General features: G+C 45.5%; 1 protein-coding gene and 2 long non-coding RNA genes across 5 annotated transcripts in view; all 3 read right to left on the bottom strand.

Moving 5' to 3' along the window:
* Positions 1-5,481: 5,481 nt before the first annotated feature.
* Positions 5,482-7,966, bottom strand: LOC118944094. The gene is made up of 2 exons (XR_005039399.1): positions 6,952-7,966; positions 5,482-6,874 (listed from the first exon to the last, which is right to left on the bottom strand). It is a non-coding gene; the product is annotated as an uncharacterized LOC118944094 (long non-coding RNA).
* Positions 7,967-8,493: 527 nt separating this feature from the next.
* LOC118944100 lies at positions 8,494-10,112 on the bottom strand. Its single transcript, XR_005039408.1, has 2 exons — positions 9,273-10,112; positions 8,494-9,233 (listed from the first exon to the last, which is right to left on the bottom strand). It is a non-coding gene; the product is annotated as an uncharacterized LOC118944100 (long non-coding RNA).
* Positions 10,113-10,168: 56 nt separating this feature from the next.
* LOC110503436 (T-lymphoma invasion and metastasis-inducing protein 1) overlaps positions 10,169-19,512 on the bottom strand; it is an 83,946-nt gene continuing 74,602 nt past the window's right edge. For all 3 annotated transcript variants that reach the window (XM_036961693.1, XM_036961695.1, XM_036961694.1), the window contains exons 26-28: positions 16,705-16,792; positions 11,248-11,420; positions 10,169-11,005 (exon numbers count right to left, since the gene is read on the bottom strand). In XM_036961693.1, the coding sequence (XP_036817588.1) occupies positions 10,389-11,005; positions 11,248-11,420; positions 16,705-16,792 (878 nt within the window). In that variant the 3' untranslated portion in view covers positions 10,169-10,388. The remainder of the gene's footprint in view (positions 11,006-11,247; positions 11,421-16,704; positions 16,793-19,512) is intronic.

Below are 19,512 nucleotides of genomic sequence, written 5' to 3'. Positions count from 1 at the left end.
CACACACCAGTCTCTACCTACAGAGAACAGTCTGAATGGCTCAAACTACCATGACCAGGGGAATCACACCCCGGTCTCTACCTACAGAGAACAAACTACCGTGACCAGGGGAATCACACACCAGTCTCTACCTACAGAGAACAAACTACCATGACCAGGGGAATCACACACCAGTCTCTACCTACAGAGAACAGTCTGAATGACTCAAACTACCGTGACCAGGGGAATCACACCCCAGTCTCTACCTACAGAGAACAAACTACCATGACCAGGGGAATCACACCCCAGTCTCTACCTACAGAGAACAAACTACTGTGACCTGGGGAATCACACCCCAGTATCTACCTACAGAGAACAAACTGCCATGACCAGGCGAATCACACCCCGGTCTCTACCTACAGAGAACAAACTACCATGACCAGGGGAATCACACCCCAGTCTCTACCCACAGAGAACAAACTACCATGACCAGGGGAATCACACCCCAGTCTCTACCTACAGAGAACAGTCTGACTGACTCAAACTACCAGAACAACTAAATGAAACCTGTGGAATGGTATCAGGAAGGCTACAGTGTATAACTAACTATACAATGCTGCACAGCTTTTCAACAGTGAGATGTTCTTTTTGGCAACACAAAAGGGATCTTTAAGGGACACAATAAGATGACTGTATATCACGGTCTCATTCATTGACCGCTGGTCTAGAAATCAACGGTTCTGGAGAAAACAGGTATTTACTATGAGGGGCGTCAGGTAGCCTAGTGGTTTAGAGCATTGGGCCAGTAACTGAAAAGGTTGACAAGGTAAAAATCTGTTGTTCCTCCGGTAGGCCGGTCATTGTAAATAAAAGGTTAAATAAATATTTACTTGTGACAACTTTCAACACTTAATGGGAACAGATCTGAAAACAAGGCCGGTATGTTACAACTAAAGCTTTGAAAGGATGTGACCTTTCTCAGGTTTGAAATATCTTGAGAGGCGTATGTGACCTTTCTCAGGTTTGAAATATCTTGAGAGGCGTATGTGACCTTTCTCAGGTTTGAAATATCTCGAGAGGCGTATGTGACCTTTCTCAGGTTTGAAATATCTTGAGAGGCGTATGTGACCTTTCTCAGGTTTGAAATATCTCGAGAGGCGTATGTGACCTTTCTCAGGTTTGAAATATCTCGAGAGGTTTATGTGTTCATCGAGGTTGGAGCTTTGGACAGGATCAGGTCTAAACCAGAATTATATCCGAGCAGAAATTAGTTAGTTAGTTACTTTGGATCAGGTCTAAACCAGAATTATATACGAGCAGAAATTAGTTAGTTAGTTACTTTGGATCAGGTCTAAACCAGAATTATATCCGAGCAGAAATTAGTTAGTTAGTTACTTTGGATCAGGTCTAAACCAGAATTATATCAGAGCAGAAATTAGTTAGTTAGTTACTTTGGATCAGGTCTAAACCAGAATTATATCAGAGCAGAAATTAGTTAGTTAGTTACTTTGGATCAGGTCTAAACCAGAATTATATCAGAGCAGAAATGAGTTAGTTAGTTACTTTGGATCAGGTCTAAACCAGAATTATATCAGAGCAGAAATTAGTTAGTTAGTTACTTTGGATCAGGTCTAAACCAGAATTATATCAGAACAGAAATTAGTTAGTTAGTTACTTTGGATCAGGTCTAAACCAGAATTATATCAGAACAGAAATGAGTTAGTTAGTTACTTTGGATCAGGTCTAAACCAGAATTATATCCGAGCAGAAATTAGTTAGTTAGTTACTTTGGATCAGGTCTAAACCAGAATTATATCAGAGCAGAAATTAGTTAGTTAGTTACTTTGGATCAGGTCTAAACCAGAATTATATCCGAGCAGAAATTAGATAGTTAGTTACTTTGGATCAGGTCTAAACCAGAATTATATCCGAGCAGAAATGAGTTAGTTAGTTACTTTGGATCAGGTCTAAACCAGAATTATATCCGAGCAGAAATTAGATAGTTACTTTGGATCAGGTCTAAAATCAAATACTGGTCACAAGTTTCAGGTGGAAAGACGTTTTTGACAGACAGCCCTAAAACTGGACACAGAGCCCCACCTGCTGTTTGTAAATGGTATTACACACTATGAGCCAAACGTTACACACATCCTGTAAACAGATTAAGTTAACAATAACAAATATAACAAAGTTAACAAATTTTAAAAACTAACTAAAAAATATCTATTTTAATCAATAATTGTTCACAGTGAAACCATTCGCTCCATGTTTCTTATTGCCCACACAATGCAGTACTTTCTACCAGAGTCTTATGAGACATGGACAAAAGTAGTGTCCTTAATAGGGAAAAGGGTGCCATTTGGGACAGACTACTATATAAATTATAATCTTGCAGACTCAAATTGTCTCTCCTCTCCTCCAGTCACATCCCATTAAGTCCCGCCCAGACTCCTGTCTCTCTCCTGCCTCTCTCTACACTCCTGTCTCACTCTCCACTGCTGTCTATCGTGTCTCTCTCCACTCCAGTCTCTCCTGTCTCTCTCTCCACTTCTGTCTCTCTCTCCACTCCCGTCTCGCTCTCCACTCCAGTCTCTCCTGTCTCTCTCTCCACTGCTCTCTCTACACTCCTGTCTCGCTCTCCACTGCTGTCTATCGTGTCTCTCTCCACTCATGTCTCTACTGTCTCTCTCTCTCCAATCCTGTCCCTCCTGTATCTCTCCACTCCTCTCTCTCTCCACTCCTGTCTCTCACCACTCCTGTCTCTCCATCCTCTCCATTCCTCTCTCCACTCCTGTCTCTCCATCCTATCCACTCATTTCTCTCTCCACTCCTGTCTCGCCATCCTCTCCATTCCTCTCTCTCTCTACTCCTGTCTCTCCATCCTTTCCACTCCTCTCTCTCCACCCGTCTTTCTCCACTCCTGTCTCTCCTGCTTCTCTCCACTGTGATGGATTCCATCAACAGGAGGGACTGACCCGTAACAGGATGTCGTCATGGTGACTCCAGCCGCAGCCCAGGCCTCAACAACACTCTATAATGTAGTGCTGCAGTAACAGAGTCCTGTTCCCCCCTCTGCTGTCTCCTCTCTTCCACTGCACTGTGTGGAACGGACACACACCCACCCACCCTGTCACTGTCAATTACCCCTGTTCCAGAGATCAGTTCCAGACTCCATCAAGCCACTGATCAGCTGTGTTAGTTAGGTGAGTGACATGGTGTGTTTGTGCGAGTGCCTGCGCAAGTGTCTATGAGGAGTGACAGGTTGCTAACGCAGGCCAGCCATGGTGACTCCCCTGTCAACATAACGTCTGTGTCCGCAGGATAGCCTGTTCCCTAATAAGTGCACTATGTAGAGTATATAGGTAGCCATTTGGGTCAGAAACTTGTCTTCAAGTTATAATAAATAATACTTATTTTACATCATAATTTGCAAATAAATTCATAAAAAATCCTACAATGTGATTTTCTGATTTTTTTCTCTCATTTTGTCTGTCATAGTTGAAGTGTACCTATGATAAAAATTACAGGCCTCTCTCATCTTTTTAAGTGGGAGAACTTGCACAATTGGTGGCTGACTAAATACTTTTTTGTCCCATTGTAAGTGCCAAGCAAATACACTGCAATTACACCTCCCTCCTCTCCTCCCCTCTCCTCTTCAGTGTCCCTCTCCATCTCCATGTCCCTCTCCACCTCCACGTCCCTCTCCTCCTGCCTGTCCCTCTCCACCTCCACGTCCCTCTCCTCCTCCACGTCCCTTTCCTCCTGCCTGTCCCTCTCCTCCTTGCCTATCCTCCTGCCTGTCCTCCTCTCCCTCTCCCCATCCCTTTCCTCCTGCCTGTCCTCCTTTCCTCCTGCCTGTCCTTCTGCCTGTCCCTCTCCTCCTGCCTGTCCCTCTCCACCTCCATGTCCCTCTCCACCTGCCTGTCCTCCTTTCCTCCTGCCTGTCCTCCTTTCCTCCTGCCTGTCCCTCTCCACCTCCCTGTCCCTCTCCTCCTCCTCCCTGTCCTTCTTTCCCCCTGCCTGTCCCTCTCCTCCTCCTCCCTGTCCCTCTCCTCCTCCTCCCTGTCCCTCTCCTCCTCCTCCCTGTCCCTCTCCTCCTCCCTGTCCCTCTCCCTCGCCTCAGTCTTTCCCCTCCAGAGACCTGACCCGTTCTTTTCATTTTCCTCCTGTAAGCAGGACAATCACGCTGCTACAGTTTGGCAGCTACTCAACGAGACAGGTTGGCCTCGTGTTCAGAATGGCCCCATGCAACAGACCTCCTCTCACCTCGGGCTCCCATCTATCTCTCTCTTGTCATCCGTCACTGACTGTGCTTGTCCGAGCATGTCTGACTTCAGCGGCTGCTCCGAGGTCTTGAAAGTCAGTTTACAACGGTTCTGCTTTTCACCTGCTGTTCTGAAACGGTGTGGCCTTCTCTTTATCACAGTGTGTGTGGTCTTTATCACGGTGTGTGTGGTCTTCTCTTTATCACGGTGTGTGTGGCCTTCTCTTTATCACAGTGTGTGTGGTCTTCTCTTTATCACGGTGTGTGTGGTCTTCTCTTTATCACAGTGTGTGTGGTCTTCTCTTTATCACGGTGTGTGTGGCCTTCTCTTTATCACGGTGTGTGTGGTCTTCTCTTTATCACGGTGTGTGTGGTCTTCTCTTTATCACAGTGTGTGTGGTCTTCTCTTTATCACGGTGTGTGTGGCCTTCTCTTTATCACGGTGTGTGTGGTCTTCTCTTTATCACGGTGTGTGTGGTCTTTATCACGGTGTGTGTGGCCTTCTCTTTATCACGGTGTGTGTGGTCTTTATCACGGTGTGTGTGGTCTTCTCTTTATCACGGTGTGTGTGGTCTTTATCACGGTGTGTGTGGTCTTCTCTTTATCACGGTGTGTGTGGTCTTTATCACGGTGTGTGTGGTCTTCTCTTTATCACGGTGTGTGTGGCCTTCTCTTTATCACAGTGTGTGTGGTCTTTATCACGGTGTGTGTGGTCTTTATCACGGTGTGTGTGGCCTTCTCTTTATCACGGTGTGTGTGGCCTTTATCACGGTGTGTGTGGTCTTTATCACGGTGTGTGTGGTCTTTATCACGGTGTGTGTGGCCTTCTCTTTATCACGGTGTGTGTGGCCTTTATCACGGTGTGTGTGGTCTTTATCACGGTGTGTGTGGCCTTTATCACGGTGTGTGTGGTCTTTATCACAGTGTGTGTGGTCTTTATCACGGTGTGTGTGGCCTTCTCTTTATCACGGTGTGTGTGGTCTTTATCACGGTGTGTGTGGTCTTTATCACGGTGTGTGTGGTCTTCTCCCTCTTTCCGGATCACACAGAGGAAGATTTTTCTCAGAATTAGCTTTTTTCCCCCCAGACATGTCTGGGCACATTGGACATAAATGTTTATTTTCTCTCTGTCTCTCGACAAAACGGTTCTCTACAACATTTCACAGTCCATAGATACCCACTAGAAGCTGAAGTTGAACCAAACCACGACTGAAAACAACCGTACAGTGCTGTAAATGACAAGTAGGAAACCAATTTATTTGATATGATAAACACATTATACTATTTACATACAGAGTAATAAAAATGCAGTCTTAGTAGCACACTGGGTTGTTTCACAGGTATTATAATTATTAATACTATGATTGGAGGATTTATGTTTACACATATTCGCCATCTTGATTAGGGGGGGGGGGGGGGGGGGGGTCTGTTGTGGTGGCAAATATCATCAACACCAATTCACTAGATGAATAAATAAAATCAAGGCTATTGATAGTGCATTATCGGTGGTGAACAAACAGAGAACTGCAAGAAATTAATTTCTTAACAGAAAAAAAAAGACTATTGAATGCATGTGCAAGTTGTCTAACAGCAAAAATGTGCACGGAGATAGTTATTATTCACAAAGATAATGTAGTAATCAGAACCGGTGGAATGAAGAGCCGTAAAGGATGACCAACAAACAACAAACAAGACAGAAAAAAAGATTACAAATGAATAATATGACAATTCAAGTAAAACAGGATTTTGTTAATTTGAAAACACAATTCCCTTAGCCTCAGTGAAGACCGGGTAAATAAAACATCATTCTTCTCTTCTATGTCATCAGAGAACAAACCAAATAGTTGTAAGACTAAAAAGCTAGCCAAGCCTGGTTTCGGTTTTTCAAAACAGGAAGTCAAAATTATATACAAAACGAAGAAAGTAAAATTGCTCCCCAAAAAAAAACGCATCTGTGTTGCTAGAATAAAAATGAAAACACACCTATTAGTAAACTTTGCAAGACTTGACTAGGCTGTCCTCAAACCTTGGATCTGTGGAAGGATTCAGATAATATACTATGGTACAAAAGCTGTCTCTCAGACAAGGTTCCCTTTGTGTCAGTCAACTTCGGTTCAACATACTACGGGGAGTCGCACTCTCGCGACTTCGGTTGAAGGATCTACGATCGCGCCTGACAGGGCCGATGAAATAGCGCCGACTTTCCACAGGTGACAAGCGCGAGGCTCGGATTCATACCTTCAATTATTCCGCTCTTTCACCTCGATGTGAACCGGACCGATTCAGGCTACTAAAACAAAAAATTAGAAAGCGAGACGTTACATTGCGCCAACTAAAATCTGTCCCCCAATCACACGGTTATAGTATCTCTCTGAAAGATCATTTCAGTGCCCATCGCCACGTACTGCGGGCGAACTCCCTGGAAATACATGTAGAATTCTTGAGGAAGCTTAGTGTTACCGATGGCAACTTTCCCTTCCCAGATGCCGACACACCGGCTGGGACTGAGGTGCAGGAAATGGAGAGAGACTTGGGACTGTCGTCGGAACAGGTGGAACTAGCATTAATACAGGGGGATAAGTGAGACGGTTGGTTACATACAGGGCCCAGGTTTGGATGACGACTTGGTGTCTCTTGGTGTCTCTTGTCGCTCCGGGAGTTTCTCGGATGACGAAGAGGACTTAGTTCCGGGACCGCAACCTCCTCACGCTACGGGAATAGAGGTAACAGAACTGTGCCGCAGGGCGGCTATGCATTTGGAGGTGAAGTGGCCGTGTTCAACCCCCGCGGCAGAAGTCATCAAGGTTCGGTGGGAAGTACCTGGCCCCACAGTCAAGTGCCACCTACCCGTTTCCAGATTTCATAGAAGAACTGACAACAACCATGTCCAACCCTTAATTAGCTAAACCAGTGTCCTGGCTATATTCCCAATCTGCCCTTCATACCATCATGGCCACCTAATCATCCCGAGCTTCCAATTGACTCATTCATCCCCCTCCTCTCGCCTGTAACTATTCCCCAGGTCATTGCTGTAAATGAGAACGTGTTCTCAGTCAACTTACCTGGTAAAATAAGGTTTGAATAAAAAAAAAAGATGCTGCATGGGTGGGCCCCTTTTCAACGATCTGGGTGGGTGGGCCCTCTTTCAACGATCTGGGTGGGTGGGCCCTCTTTCAACGATCTGGGTGGGTGGGCCCTCTTTCAACGATCTGGATGGGTGGGCCCTCTTTCAACGATCTGGATGGGTGGGCCCTCTTTCAACGATCTGGATGGGTGGGCCCTCTTTCAACGATCTGGATGGGTGGGCCCTCTTTCAACGATCTGGATGGGTGTGGCCCCCTTTCAACGATCTGGATGGGTGTGGCCCCTTTTCAACGATCTGGATGGGTGGCCCCTTTTCAACGATCTGGATGGGTGTGGCCCCCTTTCAACGATCTGGATGGGTGTGGCCCCTTTTCAACGTTCTGGGTGGGTGTGGCCCCCTTTCAACGATCTGGATGGGTGTGGCCCCCTTTCAACATCTTTTCAAAAAGAGACTTACCCGGAACCTCCGACAGTGTACTGCTGTTGACCAGATATGGAAGAGGTTCAACAAATATATCCATGCTTTTGTCACTTCTAGGTTAGACTACTGCAACGCTCTACTTTCCAGCTACCCGGATAAAGCACTAAATAAACTTCAGTTAGTGCTAAATACGGCTGCTAGAATCCTGACTAGAACCCCCAAAAAATATCATATTACTCCAGTGCTAGCCTCCCTACACTGGTTTTCTGTTAAGTCAAGGGTTGATTTCAAGGTTTTACTGCTAACCTACAAAGCATTTACATGGGCTTGCTCCTACCTATCTCTCTGATTTGGTCCTGCCGTACATACCTACACGCTACGGTCACAAGACGCAGGCCTCCTAATTGTCCCTAGAATTTCTAAGCAAACAGCTGGAGGCAGGGCTTTCTCCTATAGAGCTCCATTTTTATGGAATGGTCTGCCTACCCATGTGAGAGATGCAGACTCGGCCTCAACCTTCAACCTCAGTCCCCCCCCCCCCCCCCCCCCCCGAGCGACTCTTAAGGTCCAAATGCGCCCTTTTCTCCGACATGTCCTACAGATCCTTAGCTTATGAGCTATTTCCCTTTTCAGCCTCCTCTGTTTGCTTTCTGAAGAGCAACGGAGGTTACATGCCGTGTGTCCGGTGCGAACTTCACTTCACGTATATTGAACGGGCCTGGGTCATGTGACCAGCATATTGTTGTTTTTTCTGTTTTGCTAATCCAGCAGGACGCTCTCTAAGCAGCGTCTCTCCCACTGGATTGTGGGGGATCTCTCTCTCTCTGGCATATAGCAGCAAGGGGTTACCTAGCGCGGTGTACGTGCCCACTCCACCGGGAGTCTGGCAACGTGTCGGCTGGTGTTTAAAGTGTTGACTATAGGAGATAGTTGGGCATCACCACACACTTGTGAGGTTTTATCGCTTGGATGTCACACAGTGTGCTTACGGCTGAGACCCGGGGGACAAGGGGAAGTCACTAGGCAGCGCACCGTGTGTGTAACACCCAGACTGCCGCATCTGGTGGGGGTCAGGTTCATTTAGTATCCGTTAGGGTTGGCTTGGGGAGGGATTATATGTTGTACCGAAGTTGACTGACTGGAAAGGAACGTAACGTTATGACTATAACTACTGTTCTCTGAAGGAGGGAAACGAGGTACAACACCTGTTTGGCCCTGCACCGCCCGTTCCTGGGCTCGGTAAAGAGCGGTATTAAGTTGAAGGAATTAATCTGAGCCTCACGCTTATCACCTGTGGAAGGTGTGGCTTCCAGCAAGGAGAGGATGTAAATTGGCCTTGTCAGGCGTGATTCTAGATCCTTCACCCTGAAGAGCGACTCCCCATAGTGTGTTGTACCTCGTTTCCCTCCTTCTTGGAACAGTAGTTATAGTCACGACGCTGCGTTTCAAAACAAATACGCACACTTGACAACAATGTGCAGGAACCTATAGTACCCCCTGGTATCTGCCCCAATGTGCAGGAACCTATAGTACCCCCTGGTATCTGCCCCAATGTGCAGGAACCTATAGTACCCCCTGGTATCTGCCCCAATGTGCAGGAACCTATAGTACCCCCTGGTATCTGCCCCAATGTGCAGGAACCTATATTACCCGCTGGTATCTGCCCCAATGGGCAGGAACCTATAGTACCCCCTGGTATCTGCCCCAATGTGCAGGAACCTATAGTACCCCCTGGTATCTGCCCCAATGTGCAGGAACCTATAGTACCCCCTGGTATCTGCCCCAATGTGCAGGAACCTATAGTACCCCCTGGTATCTGCCCCAATGTGCAGGAACCTATAGTACCACCTGGTATCTGCCCCAATGTGCAAACCATGCCAAGCAACAGTATTGATTAGGGTCCATGATTGTACTGTCAGACAGTGAGCCAGCCAGCCAGCCAGTCAGTCTCTCACAGTTTGACCTCCACATCACCATATGATTGGATAAGACCCCTCCATGTCTCCGTATGATTGGTTGATTCAATAAGACCCCTCCCCTCCCTGTATTCCAGTATTGCTCCCATTGGAGGGCTTCAGCTTGTGTATCTGTACACAACAAGGCATTCAAGTACACTGACAAGGAGTCGATATAGCAGCTTGAAGTAGCTGTGCCATGCATATCTATGCACATGTAATATTGATGGGTGGGGATTGATTGATTGATTGATTGCTTACTGATTATTTCTTGAAGCTCATGGATGCTTCCCAAATGGCACCCTTTAGACCAGGGCCCTATAGAACCCTATTCCCTATATAGTGCACTACTTTAGACCAGAGCCCTATAGAACCCTATTCCCTATATATAGTGTACTACTTTAGACCAGGGCCCTATATAACCCTATTCCCTATATAGTGCACTACTTTAGACCAGAGCCCTATTCCCTATATAGTGCACCACTTTAGACCAGAGCCCTATAGAACCCTATTCCCTATATAGTGCACTGCTTTAGACAGGGCCCTATTCCCTATATAGTGCACTACTTTCGACCAGAACCTTATGGGCCCCAAATAGGGAAAAAGGTGCCATTTGTAACTCGTATAAAGCTCTCTGTCTGAGTGGTGAGACACACTGTCTGTAACTATCTGCTGATCTTGTAGTCTAGCTCTGTAGTGTCTGACCCCCTGAGTCCGGGGGACAGTTCTCCCTGCGTAGCCAGATGTCCTCACCTTCCTCCCTAGCCCCCTGGTCATCCACACTCATCCCAGATAGGCCACACTGCTTCCCCAGGTGGGAAAGTCTCATCCCTGGGGTGGTGGTCCCCATGGCTCCCTGGGGCTGGGGGTGTTTAGGGCCCCTATCTTGGCCTTCCTCTCCCAGGGACAGGGCCCCGATAGGCCCATCTAGGTCTGTGTTGGACAGTGATTCAGTGGAGGGTCCTCTGACAGACAGGCAGAAATCATCATCACCACTAAGGATCTCTGTTTCTTTAACGTCTCCTCTTCCTTTCACCTCCTTCTCCTGCTGCGCCTCCTGCTGCGCCTCGTAGTGCTCCAGGTCAATCTGCTCCTCCACCCAGCGGTCTGTATCCCCTGCCTGCACCTCCCCCCATTCCTTTCCCTGTCCTTCCCTTTGTCCCTGTCCATCAGGCTCTTCGGAAGACAGTGGAGACAGAGGGGACTCCTGGTCCGGCTCGCCGTCGAAGACGATGTCTGTGTCGATAGTGAAACGGTTCCTCACCAGTTTCCTCCGACCCAGGGTCCTCGCCGGGTCTGACTCTGCAGAAGGAAGAGAAACAGACATCAAGGTTTCAGTGGGATGAATGGATTAGATAACAACGTCAATAGATGACATATAAAATATACACCACGTAAGCTAGCTGTTAGCGGTTACCTGCTTTAAATCACACACTGACACAAGCACACAGACGACCCACGTCCAATCACATAATCCACAATCCCCCCCCCCCCCCCCCCCCCCCCTCCCCCCCACACGCCTCTTCCCTCCCGACAGCACCTACCTGCTCTGTTCATGGCAGGTCTGGCTCCCTTCAGGGCACAGAGGCGTTTGCCTCCGAAGGGAACGTACTGCTGGTTGGGAGGTAGAGACTCTGTCTTCATCAGCTGACGTCGTTGTTTATCTCTTAAGATGGAGTGGACTGTCTTCAGGAAGTCCTGCTTACTGTCCACAGAACTGGACGAAAGAGAGATTTGAAAAGATTTGGCATGGGGTTCCCAGATCCTCAAAAAGTTATACAGCTGCACCATCGAGAGCATCCAGACGGGTTGCATCACCGCCTGGTACGGCAACTGCTCGGCATCCGACCGTAAGACGCTACAGAGGGTAGTGCCCTACGGCCCAGTACATCACTGTAGCAGGGCTTCCTGCCATACAGGATCTATATACCAGGCGGTGTCAGAGGAACCTAAAGTCATAGACTGTTCTCTCTGTTACTGCACGGCAAGCGGTACCAGAGCACCAAGTCTAGGTCCAAAGGGCTCCTTAACAGCTTCTACCCCCAAGTCATAAGACTGATGAACAATGAATTAAATGGCCACCCGGCCTATTCACATTGACCCCCCCCCCCCCCCCCCCCCTTCTGTTTTTACACTGCTGCTACTCACTGTTTATTATCTATGTATAATTACCTCGACTAACCTGTATCCCCACACACTGACTCTGTACCAGTACCCCCTGTATATAGTCTCATTACTAACCTGTATCCCCACACATTGATTCGGTACCGGTAACCCCTGTATATAGTCTCATTACTAACCTGTATCCCCACACATTGATTCGGTACCGGTACCCCCTGTATATAGTCTCATTACTAACCTGTATCCCCACACACTGACTCTGTACCAGTACCCCCTGTATATAGTCTCATTACTAACCTGTATCCCCACACATTGACTCTGTACCGGTAACCCCTGTATATAGCCTCCACATTGACTCTGTACCGGTACCCCCTGTATATAGCCTCCACATTGACTCTGTACCAGTACCCCCTGTATATAGTCTCATTACTAACCTGTATCCCCACACATTGACTCGGTACCGGTACCCCCCTGTATATAGTCTCATTACTAACCTGTATCCCCACACATTGACTCGGTACCGGTACCCCCCTGTATATAGTCTCATTACTAACCTGTATCCCCACACATTGACTCGGTACCGGTACCCCCCTGTATATAGTCTCATTACTAACCTGTATCCCCACACATTGACTCTGTACCGGTAACCCCTGTATATAGCCTCCACATTGACTCTGTACCAGTACCCCCTGTATATAGTCTCATTACTAACCTGTATCCCCACACATTGACTCGGTACCGGTACCCCCCTGTATATAGTCTCATTACTAACCTGTATCCCCACACATTGACTCGGTACCGGTACCCCCTGTATATAGTCTCATTACTAACCTGTATCCCCACACATTGACTCTGTACCGGTAACCCCTGTATATAGCCTCCACATTGACTCTGTACCGGTACCCCCTGTAAATAGCCTCCACATTGACTCTGTACCAGTACCCCCTGTATATAGTCTCATTACTAACCTGTATCCCCACACATTGACTCGGTACCGGTACCCCCCTGTATATAGTCTCATTACTAACCTGTATCCCCACACATTGACTCGGTACCGGTACCGGTACCCCCCTGTATATAGTCTCATTACTAACCTGTATCCCCACACATTGACTCGGTACCGGTACCCCCCTGTATATAGTCTCATTACTAACCTGTATCCCCACACATTGACTCGGTACCGGTACCCCCCTTGTATATAGTCTCATTACTAACCTGTATCCCCACACATTGACTCGGTACCGGTACCCCCCTGTATATAGTCTCATTACTAACCTGTATCCCCACACATTGACTCGGTACCGGTACCCCCCTGTATATAGTCTCATTACTAACCTGTATCCCCACACATTGACTCGGTACCGGTACCCCCCTGTATATAGTCTCATTACTAACCTGTATCCCCACACATTGACTCGGTACCGGTACCCCCCTGTATATAGTCTCATTACTAACCTGTATCCCCACACATTGACTCGGTACCGGTACCCCCCTGTATATAGTCTCATTACTAACCTGTATCCCCACACATTGACTCGGTACCGGTACCCCCCTGTATATAGTCTCATTACTAACCTGTATCCCCACACATTGACTCGGTACCGGTACCCCCTGTATATAGTCTCATTACTAACCTGTATCCCCACACATTGACTCTGTACCGGTAACCCCTGTATATAGCCTCCACATTGACTCTGTACCGGTACCCCCTGTATATAGCCTCCACATTGACTCTGTACCAGTACCCCCTGTATATAGTCTCATTACTAACCTGTATCCCCACACATTGACTCGGTACCGGTACCCCCCTGTATATAGTCTCATTACTAACCTGTATCCCCACACATTGACTCGGTACCGGTACCCCCTGTATATAGTCTCATTACTAACCTGTATCCCCACACATTGACTCTGTACCGGTAACCCCTGTATATAGCCTCCACATTGACTCTGTACTGGTACCCCCTGTATATAGCCTCCACATTGACTCTGTACCAGTACCCCCTGTATATAGTCTCATTACTAACCTGTATCCCCACACATTGACTCGGTACCGGTACCCCCCTGTATATAGTCTCATTACTAACCTGTATCCCCACACATTGACTCGGTACCGGTACCCCCCTTGTATATAGTCTCATTACTAACCTGTATCCCCACACATTGACTCGGTACCGGTACCCCCCTGTATATAGTCTCATTACTAACCTGTATCCCCACACATTGACTCGGTACCGGTACCCCCCTGTATATAGTCTCATTACTAACCTGTATCCCCACACATTGACTCGGTACCGGTACCCCCCTGTATATAGTCTCATTACTAACCTGTATCCCCACACATTGACTCGGTACCGGTACCCCCCTGTATATAGTCTCATTACTAACCTGTATCCCCACACATTGACTCGGTACCGGTACCCCCCTGTATATAGTCTCATTACTAACCTGTATCCCCACACATTGACTCGGTACCGGTACCCCCCTGTATATAGTCTCATTACTAACCTGTATCCCCACACATTGACTCTGTACCAGTACCCCCCTGTATATAGTCTCATTACTAACCTGTATCCCCACACATTGACTCGGTACCGGTACCCCCCTGTATATAGTCTCATTACTAACCTGTATCCCCACACATTGACTCGGTACCGGTACCCCCCTGTATATAGTCTCATTACTAACCTGTATCCCCACACATTGACTCGGTACCGGTACCCCCCTGTATATAGTCTCATTACTAACCTGTATCCCCACACATTGACTCGGTACCGGTACCCCCCTGTATATAGTCTCATTACTAACCTGTATCCCCACACATTGACTCGGTACCGGTACCCCCCTGTATATAGTCTCATTACTAACCTGTATCCCCACACATTGACTCGGTACCGGTACCCCCCTGTATATAGTCTCATTACTAACCTGTATCCCCACACATTGACTCGGTACCGGTACCCCCCTGTATATAGTCTCATTACTAACCTGTATCCCCACACATTGACTCGGTACCGGTACCCCCCTGTATATAGTCTCATTACTAACCTGTATCCCCACACATTGACTCGGTACCGGTACCCCCCTGTATATAGTCTCATTACTAACCTGTATCCCCACACATTGACTCGGTACCGGTACCCCCCTGTATATAGTCTCATTACTAACCTGTATCCCCACACATTGACTCGGTACCGGTACCCCCCTGTATATAGTCTCATTACTAACCTGTATCCCCACACATTGACTCGGTACCGGTACCCCCCTGTATATAGTCTCATTACTAACCTGTATCCCCACACATTGACTCGGTACCGGTACCCCCCTGTATATAGTCTCATTACTAACCTGTATCCCCACACATTGACTCGGTACTGTTATTTTATTGTGTTACTTTTTATTACATTTTTATTTATTGAACTGCACTGTTGGTTAAGGGCTTGTAAGTAAACATTTCACGGTAAGGACTACAAGCGTTGTACTCGGGCCATGTGACAAATAAACATGGATTTGATTGGTTTAATTTGTTGGATAATTAAAAACATTCTCAGATGGTTAATAAGACAAACAGTTGAAGTCGGAAGTTTACATACACTTAGGTTGGAGTCATTAAAACTAGTTTTTCAACCATTCCACAAATTTCTTGTTAACAAACTATAGTTTTGGCGAGTCGGTTAGGACATCTACTTTGTGCATGACACAAGTCCAACAATTGTTTACAGACAGATTATTTCACTTATAATTTACTGTATCACAATTCCAGTGGGACAGAAGTTTACAAAACACTAAGTTGTCTGTGCCTTTAAACAGGTTGGAATATTCCAGAAAATTATGTCATGGCTTTAGAAGTTTCTGATTGGCTAATTGACACCATTTGAGTCAATTGCAGGTGGATGTATTTCAAGGCCTACCTTCAAACTCAGTGCCTCTTTGCTTGATATCATGGGAAAATCAGAAGAAATCAGCCAAGATCTCAGAAAAAAAATTGTAGACCTCCACAAGTCTGGTTCATCCTTGGGAGCAATTTCCAAACGCCTGAAGGTACCACGTTCATCTGTACAAACAATAGTATGCAAGTATAAACACCATGGGACCACGCAGCCGTCATACCGCTCAGGAAGAAGACGCGTTCTGTCTCATAGATATTAACGTACTTTGGTACGAAAAGTGCAAATCAATCCCAGAACAACAGCAAAGGACCTTGTGAAGATGCTGGAGGAAACCGATACAAAAGTATCTATATCCACAGTAAAACGAGCCCTATATCGACATAACCTGAAAGGCCGCTCAGCAAGGAAGAAGCCACTGCTCCAAAACCGCCATTAAAAAAAGAGGAATGGGCCAAAATTCACCCAACTTATTGTAGAAGGCTACCCGAAACGTTTGACCCAAGTTAAGCAATTTAAAGGCAATGCTACCAAATACTAATTGAGTGTATGTACCCACTGGGAATGTGATGAAAGAAATAAAAGCTCAAATAAATCACTCTCTCTACTATTATTCTGACATTTCACATTCTTAAAATAAAGTGGTGATCCTAACTGACCTAAAACAGGGATTTATTTTTATTTTTACGAGGATTCAATGTCAAGAATTGTGAAAAATTTATTTGGCTAAGGTGTATGTAAACTTCCGACTTCAACTGTATATAGGTCAACAGCCACAGCATTAATCAGCATCAAGGAGCTTCCCCTCTTAGTGCTTTGGGCATCTGGAAAGTCACTATATTAATTAATTAATTAAATATGAAGAAGAAAAAAACAACATTTAAACGATTAAAAGATATTGAGGGTGGTTCCAAAGTAAATCAGTGACTTAATGCCAATGTTGTCTTCAGTCAGGACTGATAAACATTCTATCAGTTGGGTCAGGAGGCTCACCTGCAGCACAGGTGGAATGTCCTCTCCGGCCGTCCTTCTGACTCGGACTTGACGTGGACGATCTCACACACGGCAGAGCCCTCTCCGTCTGCAATGGCGCGCACACATGTTATAACCTCACATACAGAACAACTCATTTGTAGTCACTGACTATATTTCTCTCACTCCATGTCTCCATGTCTCCATGTCTATTCAGACAGAGAAGAACATTACAAAGAACATCAAGTCTATTCAGACAGAGAAGAACATCATGTCTATTCAGACAGAAAATAACATTACAAAGAACATCATGTCTATTCAGAAAGAGAAGAACATTACAAAGAACATCATGTCTATTCAGAAAGAGAAGAACATTACAAAGAACATCATGTCTATTCAGACAGAGAAGAACATTACAAAGAACATCATGTCTATTCAGACAGAGAAGAACATTACGAAGAACATCATGTCTATTCAGACAGAGAAGAACATCATGTCTATTCAGACAGAGAAGAACATTATGAAGAACATCATGTCTATTCAGACAGAGAAGAACATCATGTCTATTCAGACAGAGAAGAACATTACAAAGAACATCAAGTCTATTCAGACAGAGAAGAACATCATGTCTATTCAGACAGAAAAGAACATTACGAAGAACATCATGTCTATTCAGACAGAGAAGAACATTACAAAGAACATCAAGTCTATTCAGACAGAGAAGAACATCATGTCTATTCAGACAGAGAAGAACATTACAAAGAACATCAAGTCTATTCAGACAGAGAAGAACATCATGTCTATTCAGACAGAGAAGAACATTACGAAGAACATCATGTCTATTCAGACAGAGAAGAACATCATGTCTATTCAGACAGAGAAGAACATTACAAAGAACATCATGTCTATTCAGACAGAGAAGAACATCATGTCTATTCAGAAAGAGAAGAACATCATGTCTATTCAGACAGAGAAGAACATCATGTCTATTCAGACAGAAAAATAACATTACAAAGTCAATACAGGAATGGTTGAGTCTTTAGTGTGTCACTCAATAATGCATAATGCATTAATAAACTGTAAATGTATTTCAGGATTAACAGCATGGCTGAGTGTACTGTACCTTGGTTATAGAGGGCTCTCTATTAAACTGTACCTTGGTTACTGAGGGCTCTCTATTAAACTGTACCTTGGTTACTGAGGGCTCTCTATTAAACTGTACCTTGGTTACTGAGGGCTCTCTATTAAACTGTACCTTGGTTACTGAGGGCTCTCTATTAAACTGTACCTTGGTTACTGAGGGCTCTATATTAAACTGTACCTTGGTTACTGAGGGCTCTCTATTAAACTGTACCTTGGTTACTGAGGGCTCTCTATTAAACTGTACCTTGGTTACTGAGGGCTCTCTATTAAACTGTACCTTGGTTACTGAGGGCTCTATATTAAACTGTACCTTGGTTACTGAGGGCTCTCTATTAAACTGTACCTTGGTTATTGAGGGCTCTCTATTAAACTGTACCTTGGTTACTGAGGGCTCTATATTAAACTGTACCTTGGTAACTGAGGGCTCTCTATTAAACTGTACCTTGGTTACTGAGGGCTCTCTATTAAACTGTACCTTGGTTACTGAGGGCTCTCTATTAAACTGTACCTTGGTTATAGAGGGCTCTCTATTAAACTGTACCTTGGTTACTGAGGGCTCTCTATTAAACTGTACCTTGGTTACTGAGGGCTCTCTATTAAACTGTACCTTGGTTATAGAGGACTCTATATTAAACTGTACCTTGGTTATAGAGGACTCTATATTAAACTGTACCTTGGTTATTGAGGCCTCTATATTAAACTGTACCTTGGTTACTGAGGGCTCTCTATTAAACTGTACCTTGGTTACTGAGGGCTCTCTATTAAACTGTACCTTGGTTATAGAGGACTCTATATTAAACTGTACCTTGGTTATTGAGGGCTCTCTATTAAACTGTACCTTGGTTATAGAGGGCTCTCTATTAAACTGTACCTTGGTTACTGAGGGCTCTCTATTAAACTGTACCTTGGTTACTGAGGGCTCTCTATTAAACTGTACCTTGGTTACTGAGGGCTCTCTATTAAACTGTACCTTGGTTACTGAGGGCTCTATATTAAACTGTACCTTGGTTACTGAGGGCTCTCTATTAAACTGTACCTTGGTTACTGAGGGCTCTCTATTAAACTGTACCTTGGTTACTGAGGGCTCTCTATTAAACTGTACCTTGGTTACTGAGGGCTCTCTATTAAACTGTACCTTGGTTACTGAGGGCTCTATATTAAACTGTACCTTGGTTACTGAGGGCTCTCTATTAAACTGTACCTTGGTTACTGAGGGCTCTCTATTAAACTGTACCTTGGTTACTGAGGGCTCTCTATTAAACTGTACCTTGGTTACTGAGGGCTCTCTATTAAACTGTACCTTGGTTACTGAGGGCTCTCTATTAAACTGTACCTTGGTTACTGAGGGCTCTCTATTAAACTGTACCTTGGTTACTGAGGGCTCTCTATTAAACTGTACTGTACCTTGGTTACTGAGGGCTCTCTATTAAACTGTACCTTGGTTACTGAGGGCTCTCTATTAAACTGTACCTTGGTTACTGAGGGCTCTCTATTAAACTGTACCTTGGTTACTGAGGGCTCTCTATTAAACTGTACCTTGGTTACTGAGGGCTCTCTATTAAACTGTACCTTGGTTACTGAGGGCTCTCTATTAAACTGTACTGTACCTTGGTTACTGAGGGCTCTATATTAAACTGTACCTTGGTTACTGAGGGCTCTCTATTAAACTGTACCTTGGTTACTGAG

This window comes from Oncorhynchus mykiss, chromosome 24 (genome assembly GCF_013265735.2).
Source record: "Oncorhynchus mykiss isolate Arlee chromosome 24, USDA_OmykA_1.1, whole genome shotgun sequence".
NCBI lineage: Eukaryota > Metazoa > Chordata > Actinopteri > Salmoniformes > Salmonidae > Oncorhynchus > Oncorhynchus mykiss.
The sequence above is the reverse complement of the archived record's forward strand: the minus strand, read 5'-3'. Positions and strand labels throughout refer to the sequence as shown.